Source organism: Aquila chrysaetos, chromosome 9 (genome assembly GCF_900496995.4).
Source record: "Aquila chrysaetos chrysaetos chromosome 9, bAquChr1.4, whole genome shotgun sequence".
In the NCBI taxonomy this organism is placed as follows: domain Eukaryota; kingdom Metazoa; phylum Chordata; class Aves; order Accipitriformes; family Accipitridae; genus Aquila; species Aquila chrysaetos.
In genome coordinates, this window is record NC_044012.1 from 21,923,664 (window position 1) to 21,936,519 (window position 12,856).

At 44.6% G+C, this 12,856-nt stretch overlaps 1 protein-coding gene and 2 non-coding genes across 4 annotated transcripts in view; all 3 read left to right on the forward strand.

Moving 5' to 3' along the window:
• The first annotated feature begins 143 nt into the window (after positions 1 to 143).
• The window catches only part of SF3B3 (splicing factor 3b subunit 3), a 30,263-nt gene continuing 17,550 nt past the window's right edge, over positions 144 to 12,856 (forward strand). Inside the window, exons 1-11 of one of the 2 annotated variants that reach the window (XM_030026561.2) lie at positions 144 to 346; positions 1,111 to 1,223; positions 1,655 to 1,981; positions 3,152 to 3,324; positions 3,704 to 3,845; positions 4,928 to 5,040; positions 5,820 to 5,957; positions 6,993 to 7,096; positions 8,329 to 8,494; positions 9,014 to 9,109; positions 9,642 to 9,714. In XM_030026561.2, the coding sequence (XP_029882421.1) occupies positions 1,154 to 1,223; positions 1,655 to 1,981; positions 3,152 to 3,324; positions 3,704 to 3,845; positions 4,928 to 5,040; positions 5,820 to 5,957; positions 6,993 to 7,096; positions 8,329 to 8,494; positions 9,014 to 9,109; positions 9,642 to 9,714 (1,402 nt within the window). In that variant the 5' untranslated portion in view covers positions 144 to 346; positions 1,111 to 1,153. The remainder of the gene's footprint in view (positions 347 to 1,110; positions 1,224 to 1,654; positions 1,982 to 3,151; positions 3,325 to 3,703; positions 3,846 to 4,927; positions 5,041 to 5,819; positions 5,958 to 6,992; positions 7,097 to 8,328; positions 8,495 to 9,013; positions 9,110 to 9,641; positions 9,715 to 12,856) is intronic. The other variant, XM_030026563.2, reaches the window with a different exon arrangement.
• Positions 2,307 to 2,388, forward strand: LOC115346675. The gene has a single exon (XR_003925202.1). It is a non-coding gene; the product is annotated as a small nucleolar RNA SNORD111 (small nucleolar RNA).
• LOC115346678 lies at positions 5,236 to 5,315 on the forward strand. Its single transcript, XR_003925204.1, has one exon. It is a non-coding gene; the product is annotated as a small nucleolar RNA SNORD111 (small nucleolar RNA).

A 12,856-nucleotide genomic window follows, 5' to 3' on the forward strand; every position in this document is an offset into this window, starting at 1 on the left:
CCGTCGGGCCTGCCGTGGGCGGTGCCTGAGCGTTTGCGGCCGCTCGGTTCCGCCTGGCGGCGCGGGAGGCTCACGCTCCCCCGGCGCTTTACGCTTGAAGGCGGTTGTGGGGGGGGGTTCGGAGGTTCTTGGTACGGGGAGCGGCTGCCGTCGCCCCGCGATCATTCAGGCGCCGCTTCGGGCAGCCTCTGCCGCCACAGGGCGGGCGCGCGCCGGGCCTCGCGGAAAGCCCCCCGAGGAGGCGCGGGAGGGCAGCGCGCAGGCGCGGGCCTCATGGCGGAGGGGGTTGGAGGCGCGCCCGCCTAGACAGGACCAGAATCCACCGCCATCCGCCTCCATCAGTACGGTAAGGGCGGCCCGGCCGCGCCGCGCCCGCCCAGTGGCGGCCCCTCGGCTGGGGAGCCGCGGTACGGGCCGCCATTTTGGCGGGGAAAGCGGCCACAGGCTCTCGGGGCCTGGCCTCTGGGGCGCGGCCGGGCCGGGCGTTGATCCGTGGCCGGTTCCCGGGGGTTGCGGCCTTGTTCCCCGCAGGGTGTGGGGAGTCCGCCCGGGGTGCGGGGCGGTGCTGGGCGACGGGCCCTGGGGGGGGGCTGGGCAAGGCTCAGGGCGGCTGAGGGCCGGTTCCCCTGGCCTGGGGCCTGCAGGAGCCGGCGGAACGAGTGCGGCGGCTTGTGTGGAGCTGGGGTTCCCTCCCGCCTCTGCTCCGGGGAAGGGAATCGACTCCGGCGCTCGCTCTAAGCTGTTGTGGGTTGCTCGGCTGTAAACGAAACGGCGAGATCAGTGAGGTGTAAGGGCGTAGGGCACATCTAGAGGGATTCCCTAACTTTAGTTTCTGAACAGCTAAAACCGCGAGAGGAGTAATTAGCTGGAAGTCCTGGTCAGTTATGCGGCAGTAAGGAGCTCAGCTGTCGCTTGGCAGTCTGGTTGCCTTTGGGAGAGCCTTTTGCCTTGTAGTATTAATAAATACCAAATAACTTCAGCTGGGCGACAGTCAGTCTTCTAATGTAAACATGATACATGAGAACAAATAAGAGGGCAGCAGTTTTCTCTCTGTGCTGTATGAAAGACCTTGCTTTTGAAAAGTATCTATTTTTGCTCTACTTGTTGCAGACCTAGTGGAGCTACGATAAGGTGAAGTGAGCCCATTGCCAACATGTTTCTCTACAACCTGACGTTGCAGCGTGCCACCGGCATTAGCTATGCTATCCATGGCAATTTCTCAGGTAATTTTTCCTCCCTTCATGCTTCTTGTCTTGAGCTCTTTCGGATAGTAGAGGAAAAAATGCGTTTGTCCTTTAGTTGGTTTGGTTGTTGAAGCTCATCTGTTTCAGCATAGCATTAGTGTTTTGCTTGTATGTTATCGTTTGCTCTTGAGCATGTTACTTGAGTTGTTGTAACTTGTGGAAAGATCAAGAGAAGTTCAGCTTGATTAGCTATAGGTTTAATTTATTATTTTGTCCACTTTCCTGATCTGTTAAAAGGTGCTCGAGCAAAGGTGGCGCCTACTGTGGTGAATAAGTTGCTCTGAATTTCTCCACAGTAATCATAAAACTCTTCGGCGTTTAGTAGTTGCGAAGTTTTATCATCTTATAGTGCTTCTTGAAGTTGCATGTTCTGCTGTGTTGTTGCTAACTTCGTGCTTTGGCTTCTTTAGGAACGAAACAACAAGAAATCGTTGTTTCCCGAGGCAAGATCCTGGAGTTACTCCGCCCTGATCCCAACACAGGGAAGGTTCACACCCTGCTGACCGTGGAAGTGTTCGGAGTCATTCGCTCCCTCATGGCCTTTAGGCTGACAGGTGGGACCAAAGACTATATCGTCGTGGGTAGCGATTCGGGACGCATTGTTATTCTGGAGTACCAGCCCTCAAAGAACGTGTTTGAGAAGATTCATCAGGAAACCTTTGGCAAGAGTGGATGTCGCAGAATCGTTCCAGGCCAGTACTTGGCTGTAGACCCAAAGGGCCGTGCTGTCATGATCAGTAAGTCAGTCTGTTGGCTTGTTTTCTCCTTATTTTTTTTCCTCCTGTCTTGCAGATATTTATTTTGGAGCAAGTTTCTGCCAGGTGTAATTGGAAGTGTGTCTCAGGCAGTTTGTTAGGCTATGAGACGTGTCAAGGAGAATGCAGGCATTCAGAATAGTTCCTTGACATGGATGGAATCGCACAAATTAATTCTAACACTGGGCCAAAACAATTTGGAAAGAGGCCAGCTTGCTTAATGGTGCGCAGAGCCCTGAAGTGTGATGTCTGGGAGAGAAGTTGGGATTGCAGGCATTGGTGCTACAGCATAGTCAGTCAGCTCCCACAGCCTGAAATGATGTTATGAATTCATGTCTCTTCTCTGAGATGTATCATGGAGACAATTAGATGCATTTCTGATCAGGCTTCACAGGTAGAAGGACACTTGGGTGATTTTTTTTTTTTTTTTTAATCAGATTTACCATGAGGTGTCTTAGTTGGTACATGAACTTTCTCAGTTTGCTGAAGTCAGCTTTGAGTGGTGCTGCTTTCCTGCATGCTGAGAGCAGGGACTTGCAGTGATAGGTAGTTTAACAGTGCCCCTTTATATCAGGAATAATAATAATAACAACATTTCCTTTCTAACAGGTCTTGTTTTCGTGGGTGAGAAGGCAGCACAATCATAATTGTGCCGTTCACATTGATAGTTAAGAGTGATAAGCGTTTGTTGTGTTGTGGGTGCTGTGTATCAGGCACGAATACCTTTTTTTAGTTAAAATATTTCTAAGGAAAGGTCTTGTTCCACCATTTAAAGCCATTTGGCAAGATCTGGCTGCTTTTTTCGATTTGTTTTTACTTCCCTGGAGTCTGTCGTCTCTTATGCGATGGAATGAGTGAGTAGATCTGCCTGTAGCCGTTGTAGATTGAACATTGGGCTAGATGGCCATAGCCCGAAGGGTCAGTCTTTGGCTTTGAAGAGCTGGAGTTGTCATTTGCGCTTGTGGCCTGACATTAAAAATGAGACATTTGAAGTTAATTGGGGGCACAGAGATAAATATCAACGGTGAACTTCAGCAGCAGTAGTAACACTGATGTTCTCTTGCAGAGTTTTATACTGATCTTGGAATGCAGGGGTGATCAGACTTGATCACCAGGTAATGTGCTTCAGGTGCTGTTGTCCTTTCCTTGCAGGTGCTATTGAAAAGCAGAAGCTGGTGTATATCTTGAACAGAGACGCTGCTGCTCGTCTCACCATTTCCTCCCCGCTGGAAGCCCACAAGGCCAATACCTTGGTCTACCATGTGGTAGGAGTCGATGTGGGATTTGAAAACCCGATGTTTGCTTGTCTGGAAATGGATTATGAGGTGAGAAGAACTTGATCTCCCTTTGCTGTCTTTTGAGCTTTGTTGTTCCTCTTCTGTTCTTAATCTGTCTGTGGAGGTGGGGAATGCTGGCTGCTTTTGCTGACTGAGATGATTTTCATTTGTTGCGAGCTTACTTGTTTTTTGTTTTGCCTTCAGTCAGAATAGGCAAGTCTCTTCTGTCTTGGTGATTCTTCTTAAATTCTTGCTGTTCAACTGCAAATGTGCGTATTTTCTTCCTGTCAAGCTTTGCTTGTGCATCTTCCAGCAAGTCGTCTTTTGGACTTCATTCTAATGTTACTCAAAACTGTTTCCCCATACGTCAGCTTTGCTCTTCCTTTAATACCTTTCTTGAAAGACACCTTCATGTGTTGTGTTTTAGGAAGCAGACAATGATCCAACGGGAGAAGCAGCAGCCAACACACAACAGACATTGACATTTTATGAACTGGACTTGGGTTTGAACCACGTTGTTAGGAAATACAGTGAGCCCTTGGAAGAGCATGGCAACTTCCTTATAACAGGTACTTGCCACCTGGCCACGAAGTCATCTTCCTATGCAGCTACTTGGTTCCCATTCCCCAGGGAAACAGAATCAATACGCTTTACATCTTAATTGTTTTGATGGTAGTTTGAGCCATTAGTATAAATTAATTGATCTTGGAGTCAGGTAATGAGTGTGGTTCACACATGGAAATGTGCAAGAATTCATAGATACAGCTGCAGTTTGAATGTGCTCCTCATCTCTTCATTCAGGTGTATTTTGGATATTCTCTGGATTCCAAAGCTAAGAGATATTAACTGAAATAAGCTGGTAGCAGATGCAAAAGCATGTATTTTTAGGTAATGCATAGGTGCTGTTGTACTCTGTTGCATGGGATTCCATCAGCTAATATGCATTCAAAAGGCAGTAGATGAATCAATGGATTAAAAGCCCACTTACAGGGATCGGGTGCAAAGCCAGCCTAACACCTTTGACCTGGGAAACCGCTGAACTGCTGCAGATTCCTCTCCAAGCACAAAGGAAGCTAAGCTAGGAGAGCATCTTTGTGTGCTTGCGCTGTTGTTGCATCTTCCGTAGGCAGCCATCAGACACCAAATATTGGCCTGGATCTGACTGCTACTACTATTTTGATGATCTTCTGTTACGCTGGGATCTCAATAGAAGCATTTTAAAAAACATAACTTTAAAAATGAAAGGTATCTACCAGATGGTTTTCTGACATTTTTTTGACAGCAAGCGTACGTGCCAGTAACCCAAGGGTTGTGTTTAACTGACAAGTTGCTAATGTAGTATTTTGGGTGTCGTGGCTTTCTAGACAAGAATAAGCCAGGAGGGCTAAAACATAAGCAATTTGTCCGGAGCTGCATCCTTCCTTTTTCTCCTTCCTGGTCCCCTAGTTCCATCTGCTCTGTTCTCATGCTGACACAGGCAGCTGTACTCGGGTCTTTTGTCTTCCTCTTCAATAAGAGTAGATTTCTATATGTAGGGTGATAAAGAACACTGGAAACTATGTTGCTTTAAAGAAAACCAGAAGAAATGTTCTGCAGGCAGTAAGTCAGATCTCTGGTAAGGGCTTTTTTCATAATATTTTTTGTGTTTCAGTTCCTGGTGGTTCCGATGGACCCAGTGGGGTGCTGATCTGTTCTGAAAACTATATTACTTATAAAAACTTCGGTGACCAGCCTGATATCAGATGCCCAATCCCCAGGAGACGGGTGAGAATTTTGAGATTCCTACCCTTTTTTTTTAAGGTTGTCTTTGTCAGTGCTAAATGAATACTTGGTATTTGCCTTTCATGGTTAAAGGCATCGGGGAGATTTTAAATTAAGAATAAAGGAGTTAAAAGTGTGTTGGCCTATAATCTACCTTACTGGCTGCGTGTTACCTGTGAGGGAAGATGGAGGTGGGCATAGCCTGAAGTGATGAGCTTGGTTCATGTCTCTTCTCTGAGAATTATGCTGGAGATATTCCATAGACTCTGATCAGGCACCACGGCAGCAGTGCTGTTGGTGTAAGATAGGATTACTTGAGATGGTGAGTCATGGTTGCCATCGTGTATGCAGGTGAATTTGACAGCTGCTGTGTAGCATCTAAGGCTGCTTCCTCCTCCTTTGGTATTGCAAATTGTTGTGTGCTTTGACAGGGCTTTGAACACCTGCCAAGGTTCAGGTGCTCAAAAACAGTTGTGTGTGGGTTGCAGCCCTTTCCTCTGTGTTTGGCTTTGATATGTGAGACAGTTGTCTGGGGAGGAGGGCAAAAAAGCTAAGAGGGATGATGTTTAGGCACAGTGTCTTAGAAATGTATTTCCTTCTGGGGCAGAGATGTACCAAGGGTAACTTCGGGTGTAATGGAGGGGGTGTGCTTTGTGTTAAAAGCCTCCTCACATACTGTCAGCTCTTAAAACACCTGTGAAACAGAAATACTTCAGTCAGTGAAATCACATCCACACTTGCCAGGTAATTCCACTAATGACCTCCACTTTCTTTCTTGGCAGAATGACTTGGATGACCCAGAGAGAGGTATGATTTTTGTCTGCTCTGCTACACATAAGACCAAGTCCATGTTCTTCTTCCTGGCCCAGACAGAGCAGGGAGACATCTTCAAGATTACGCTGGAGACAGATGAAGACATGGTAAGCATCACATGAAGAACAACAGAAGCATTCATTGAGAAGAGTCCTTAGTCAATTATTTTGATTCTCTAAAGTGATAAGTATTTGATACTGTGGTTTTAGCTGTGTAATGGCCTGTGTTCTATGTGACTTGTAGTACAGTTATACCCACAGTTGTAACTGCTGTTTACTCCTATAGAGACACAGCACAATGTTTGCAAGATCCTGCAATTATGCTGCAGAGTCACTTGGGCATATTTTAGATGTTCTGCGGGCGGTCCTTTCTTCAAAAGATGTATTGTAAAATGTGGTCAATGAACCTGCTAGAGGGTATGCCAGAAACTAATTCTGGGGAATTTAGTTTCTCTTGATCACAGTAGGTGCTCTCTATTTCATCTCTTAATTGAATATTTACATGCTATAATCAATCTTTTTGCAAATTGATGTAGACAGCTTGGTACAGCTGATCCATGAGTTGAAATAACAAGCTTGAAGTGGCTTGCTGCTTCTTGTCCTAGTATTTTGCAATAAAAAGATCTCTGCTGCAGAGAATCAGTGGGGTTTTTTGAGTAAATGTTGAATGTCCGTGTCTCTTTCATCTACACATGTCAAATTTAGTACAAGGGATGATAGTGTAGTGTCTTTAAGTGTCTTAAGATTGTTCTTGGAAGTTTTCGCCAGCAGCTATTGCGACCATATCAAATGTTGAAATTTGCTCAGGACAGTTACTTTTTCACATGTTGGGGAATGGCTGGTGTTCAGTGAAGCAAATTTCTTCTTTTAAACAGCTTGCTATTTTTGCAGCTGTTTTTTTCCAAACTGACTCAGTGTTACTAAAGCCAGAAAGTCTTGGAATAAAACAGGCAGCCTGACTTGTGTGTTCAAAATAGTCTGTTGTGATCTATAACCTGCTGCCCCAAACTACTGATGTGGTTAAGCCTGGCCCACTTGCTTGCTCCTTTTCTTTGGAGAGGATAGCTAGGCAGCTTTTTTTTTAATCACACATCTATAGTTCTAGTACTTTGCTAGCACAGTCACATCTTCCTCTGCTTTCAGGTAACAGAGATTCGACTGAAGTACTTTGACACTGTTCCTGTCGCTGCTGCCATGTGTGTGCTGAAAACGGGGTTTCTCTTTGTGGCATCTGAATTTGGAAACCAGTGAGTAAACAATTTTAGGTCAGCATTTTTCCCCTGAAACAGACTGTTTCTGTTCAGGACTGCAAACTGACCCTTGAACTTACTGAACATACAAAGACAAAACCTCTGTTTTAATGGGTAAATTAATGCTTTGTTCACATGGCTTGAGCAGAACAATTGGTTTAGGCTATGACTGAGTGGGGGAATTTTCTTCTTGTTTGAACCCAGATTAGATATTATAGTGCAGAGAACAAAAGATTACATGCTGTTGCAGTAGGTTTTGGAAGAATTGAGCACTTGCAGTTCATAAAGGGTCCATCATGTATCCGGATGAATTATCTTTAATTAGTTTGATCAGTTTTCATTGAACTTTTGTGTGTTATGGCTCACTCAGAAGTAGATAGGGTTTGTTATGAGTAACTGTGGTCCTTTCCATAATAGATGTATACTTGAGGGCTTTCCCAAGTCATGTTTGGGGTTCTAGAATATTCTAAAGTCTCAAAGAAGACTTTGCACACCTTTGAAGATGGCTAAACAGTGTCTAAGGGATTCACAGGGATGGAGATTAATACTTTTTTCTGACTACATCTGCAGTCAGCCACCTGGGGGAGCTCCAGCCAGTTTACTAGAGTGAATCTGAACTCAGTTGTATAAACTAAGCTCTTGAGGAAGCCATATTCGTTTGAGCTTTATTAAAACCAGGAAGAAATCAGTCTATCTTTCTGGTTTTATTTTTTTCCTCTGAAGTTTAACTTGATTGTTGTGATATTTAGGCTCATAAGATGGAATAGGGAATGCGGTTAAAAATAGCAAGGTGAGAGTATTCCAATAAAATAGATAACTGTGGAGCTGCAGTCTTAGCCATTGGCCTTGCTCTTGGCCTCAGCTGTCAGTTGGTGCTTGGGCTCTAACACAAGAAATATCTGAAAGGCTCAAAGGTAAACAGAGAAAACACTGAAACTCTGGGATGCCTTGCCAGTGACAGCTACGAATGAGAAGGTTTGGAGGGGGGAGGTTGTGGTGGTTTTTTTTGTTTCTGTGGTTTTTGTTTGGGTTTTTTTGCAGGCCTCTGATTTCCTTTAAACATCTTGTCACCAAGAAGACAATCCCTAAGGCTAAATTTTAATAGCTGTACAATGTAGGGAAGGATTTCTGTCCTCCCTGCTGCCTAGTGAATATTTGGCTAAGCCTTTCTTAGAGAAGGCTACATGAGCTTTGCACTGAAAGCTGTTGCTCTTGCTTTCTGTCTCAAGTTACCTGTACCAGATAGCTCACCTGGGTGATGATGATGAGGAGCCAGAGTTCTCTTCTGCCATGCCTCTTGAGGAAGGAGATACATTCTTTTTTCAGCCACGACCTCTCAAGAACCTGGTGCTGGTGGATGAGCTGGACAGTTTGTCTCCTATTCTGTGTTGTCAGGTATGTTGCCATCAGCAAGCTCTCATTCACCACATAAGTAAGTTTTTCTCATTTACAGAGGAATTGATCATAGATGCATGATTTTTTTCTTTGCTTTTCTGCGGAGTATTTGTGTGTAAGTGGAGCCACCAAAGCTACATTATCCTAGGTTTCCAGAAATACTGCTCTATAGTAAATGCTGATAGAAGAGCAAGTCTGCTAAATTCTCAGACAGCTGCCTAAGCCTGGTACCTGGCCTGGCAGCCTTTGATTCCTGTGGTGATAAATAGATATGTGGACACAGGGTGTCAGCCAGCAGACCTGTACTGCTTCTCTGACCATCAGACCAGCTCTCTGCTCTGCAGAGAGCTTGGTTAAAACTTGACATTATTTCTGGGCAGTAGATGGTACACCCTATGGCATCTTCACTGTTTTCAGTGTCTGAAAAAAAAAACATTCGTAAAGCAGTAGTGTGTCATATATAGTTTAGTTTAATTTTCTCTTCCTGTGGGTAGTGTTTGACACTATGTCTCCATGCAGATAGCAGATTTGGCCAATGAAGACACACCCCAGTTGTATGTGGCTTGTGGTCGGGGGCCCCGGTCGTCTCTGAGGGTTCTAAGACATGGACTTGAGGTAAGACTTCCAGCACTTTAGAAGAACAGCTTGAGAGGTGAGGACAGTGGGAGAAAATCCTTGAAATAAGGGTGCTGAAATGAAGGGATTCTCCTTTTGCTGTAGTCTGGAGAGCAACTTTCTCTAGGCTTGCTTCTTGGAAATAGAAGGATTGTACTCTTCACTCTGACAGTTTTAAAGGCTTTTTGTTCATTTGACTCTTGACCACCTGCATTTTGTCCCTTCTAATACTTGAGTGTATTGAGCTGGAACATACCTGTTGTCTCTACCAGCTGCTGCTAGTGATCTCTTTGCTGGGGCAGGTGACCTTGTTTTAAAGCTGATCATCCAGAGCTCTAATGTTGCTGTATCATTGCTGAATGTATTCTACCCTGTAGCACATCTGGCATGGGGGAGAGAGCATCAGAATTGGGAATTATTAGCTTTCCTGCCCAGTTGTGGGAAAGCCTAAAAACTGCTGGTGGTTTGGTGACTTACTGTAGTAAGTCTAAACATCTGTTTGCAAAAGAACTTTCTTCCTGTTTACTCTTAGGTATCTGAAATGGCCGTCTCAGAGCTGCCTGGTAACCCCAATGCTGTATGGACTGTGAGGAGACATGTTGAAGGTATGCAGTATTTTCCTAAAGCACAGGGAGGTGATAATTATTTTTGATGCGTTTTGTTTGTTGGGGGTTTTGGGTTTTGTGTCCAAGGAGATAGGAGAGGTGCTGCATTATGGTTGTATGCCATCCCCAAAAGTTATATTTTGGATCAGCAGCCACCTGTTTGTACATCCTCTGGTTCCCTAGAATTGTCACGCTTCCCTTTGACAAAGAAGCACCTGCCTGCAGCTGCATCCATCACCCAATATGCTGCATCAGCTGTATGTTCGCAGCCTGAAGCTGCTGAACTTCTCATCCTTTCCCACTTCCCATAAGTTCCTGCTCTGACATCAGCAGGCAATGATTATGCTTTTTGTTGGAGCATACTTGCTATTCTTTATGTGCGTGTTGACAACTACAGTAATCAGCTCTTTGTGAGAGAGTGGGATACAAATTATGGAACAAAGAAGATAAATTGGCAACAGTGTCTGTATTTTATTACTTCCCACTATGCATATCTGCAAAGAAAACAGTCTACTTGGGCTAGGACACGCTCCCTATTCAAACACTCAGCAGTGTATAGAATGCTGCTGATTCCAGGAAGGTCAAGATTTGAAATTGGCAGAATATACAGGATTGTGGGTTTGGTTTGGTTTTGTTTGGTTTGGTTTTTTTTTTTCCTGATTTGAAATAACGGGTTTGCCATAGTAAAGTACAAGAGGAAATGTAATCCCTTGTCCTGCCTTTCTCCTGAGGGCAAGAACAGAGTTCCTCAGAAACACCCAAAAAGCCTGAAATGACACTATTCTGGGTGCTGATGGTCTCAGTGATTATTGCCAAGGCAGTGCTTCGTATAAATCTTGGAAAGGCTTGCTGTAGGTTTATGCACTGGATATAGAAATGCCAGATTCTTGCAGTGGAGACCTTAGCCTGCTGTGGTGACATGGTATCTTGTTTTTAAGGAATCACAGAGTAGCGTGTCTTCCAGGGAGCCAGTAACCCTGTGGGAATTTCAAACATTGCTGTGGGATTTACCTTGCCATCCGAGACCTGCCATCAATTCCTGTGCTCGTGTTCTGAGACTCATGTACTGCCTAAGCAGCATGGAAGGAGCTTTAAGCACAAAGTGCCTTCATGTTCCCTAGAAACAAAAAGGGTCAGAAGGAAAGTATTTCCACAGTTCATACCAAAAATATTTGCTTTTCTTAAAAGGCATTCCAGTTTGTTAGAGACAAACCTTTGCTCCTGCCTTCTGGAAGAGGAGTTGGTAACATTTGCTCCCTCTGAGAGATGAAGGCTTCTGACATCACCTTACAGTTTTAAAACCTTTTCTCTTGGGGTTCCAGAGGATGACTTTGACTATTCAGGAGATGGAGGACCATTGCTAACCTACATGAAACAGACCAGTCTCGATGCCTCCTCTTTTTTCCTCCTTCCAAATTCTCCATGTTCCAGCATGAAGATCTTCTCCATGATTTCAGAAAGGCTGGAATTTGTAGCTGTTGTGAACCATGCTACTTTTTGAATACGGTTAAAAGTTACGTGAAACCAATCCCCACGTTACAACTCCCTGAATTCAGAAACGGTTTTAGTGGGTTTTAATCAGAAAGACTGCAGAACCTTTTCAGACATGTATCTAATCTTGAAACTGCCCAAGTGCTGGTTTTTGAGTGTTCAGTTTGCAGTGTCAGGCTGCCTGGCTCTGCCTTGATGCCACAGTGTGTGCGTGCTGCAAGGCCTCTGTAAGACACATACAGGTTTGCAGCCTTCAAAGCAAATACTAACCTTGGCTGGTACGTGGTGATACACACTACCAATACCAAGCCTTTTTTTTTCTTCCACAGGTGGCTGGTGGTGGAGGTGCTGATCACCACAGGTGTGTACCTACTGCTAGGGGCTACTGTACTGTCCCACAGGTTAACCACAGAGAATCCCCAAATCATGCTACTTTTATGCTAAGCTTTTCAGTAAACAAATTTTAGAAGCTGTTGTGTAGCTGGAGATTGTTGCCTTTGTAGTTCCGTAGCTGAGGAGTAGAAAGCAACTCCCATTCCATCTTACAGTCTTTGGGGAACAAAATAATCGACCATGTCGCTGCAGAATGGTCAGTTCTTGCTAAAATTAGAGGTGTGTGTTTCTGGGGTGTTTTCAGCTCCTTTCTAGACTGAGGATTGGTTCCCAGCTGCTTTGTACAGACCTCCAAGAGAAAATAGTCAAGTGTGCTTGAAGCACGTGTAGGTATTGCTGGCATGGGAGTGCCCTGTGGTTATGGGATGCATCTGCCCATCAGACAGAAGTGGATGGGATTTGGACCAAACCCTCTCTTGCAGTTGAATATCAAGGTCTGGGGAGCTAGGTGGCTCTGTGCTTTGCTGTGGAGATAGATGAAGCTGAGAGCTACAGTCTGCATTCCCTACCTGGCACTCTTGCATGAAAAGCAATGTGCAGTGAGTCACAGCTGTGGAGTCTCCATGCAGTAGTAAACAGAAGCCCAGGAAAATGTGCTGTCATCCTGTCAGTATCTTTTAAGTGAGAATAATCCTGAACTTTGTCACTGCTCATCTGTTTGTTCACTGAACTCTGAGGCAGTGGTGACTGCATTTGTATTGGTGCAAATTCAGATGCTGCAGAGCATGAAAAAACTGTATCAGGCCTGGGCTGGCGTATAGGAATGGAATTCTCACGAACTAACTCACACTGAATCCATGACATGTAACAAAAAGGACAGTAGTGTAGAATTCATGGTCTGAAATGTGATGTTTTCATAACTGGTCATGATGTGTGCATGAGGCTGCAGAAAACTTGTAGTGAATGCATAGGAGAATGAGTCCAGCTGTGGTTCTTCAGAGTCATCAAAATGTCTCTGTTACTCACTGAAAGGAGCTAACTGGAGCAGTTAGAACAGTAACAAGCATCTCTGAAGTCTTGTGTCTGTGTAAAAAATAATGTCTATCTGTTCAAAACTCTGAGCAGACTGATGTTATGCTTGGAGTTGTGCAGAGCTAAGTAGATATCTTTTCATATGAAAAATCTGTAGATCTTTTCTTTTTCAAACTGAGAATACTTCTCAGTGTGCCCCAGGGATTTAGTCCTCTTAATTTCAACTATGCTGCTATATTTTCTAAACCAGAATTGTATTGTTTGAATCTAGATGAATGCATCTTAT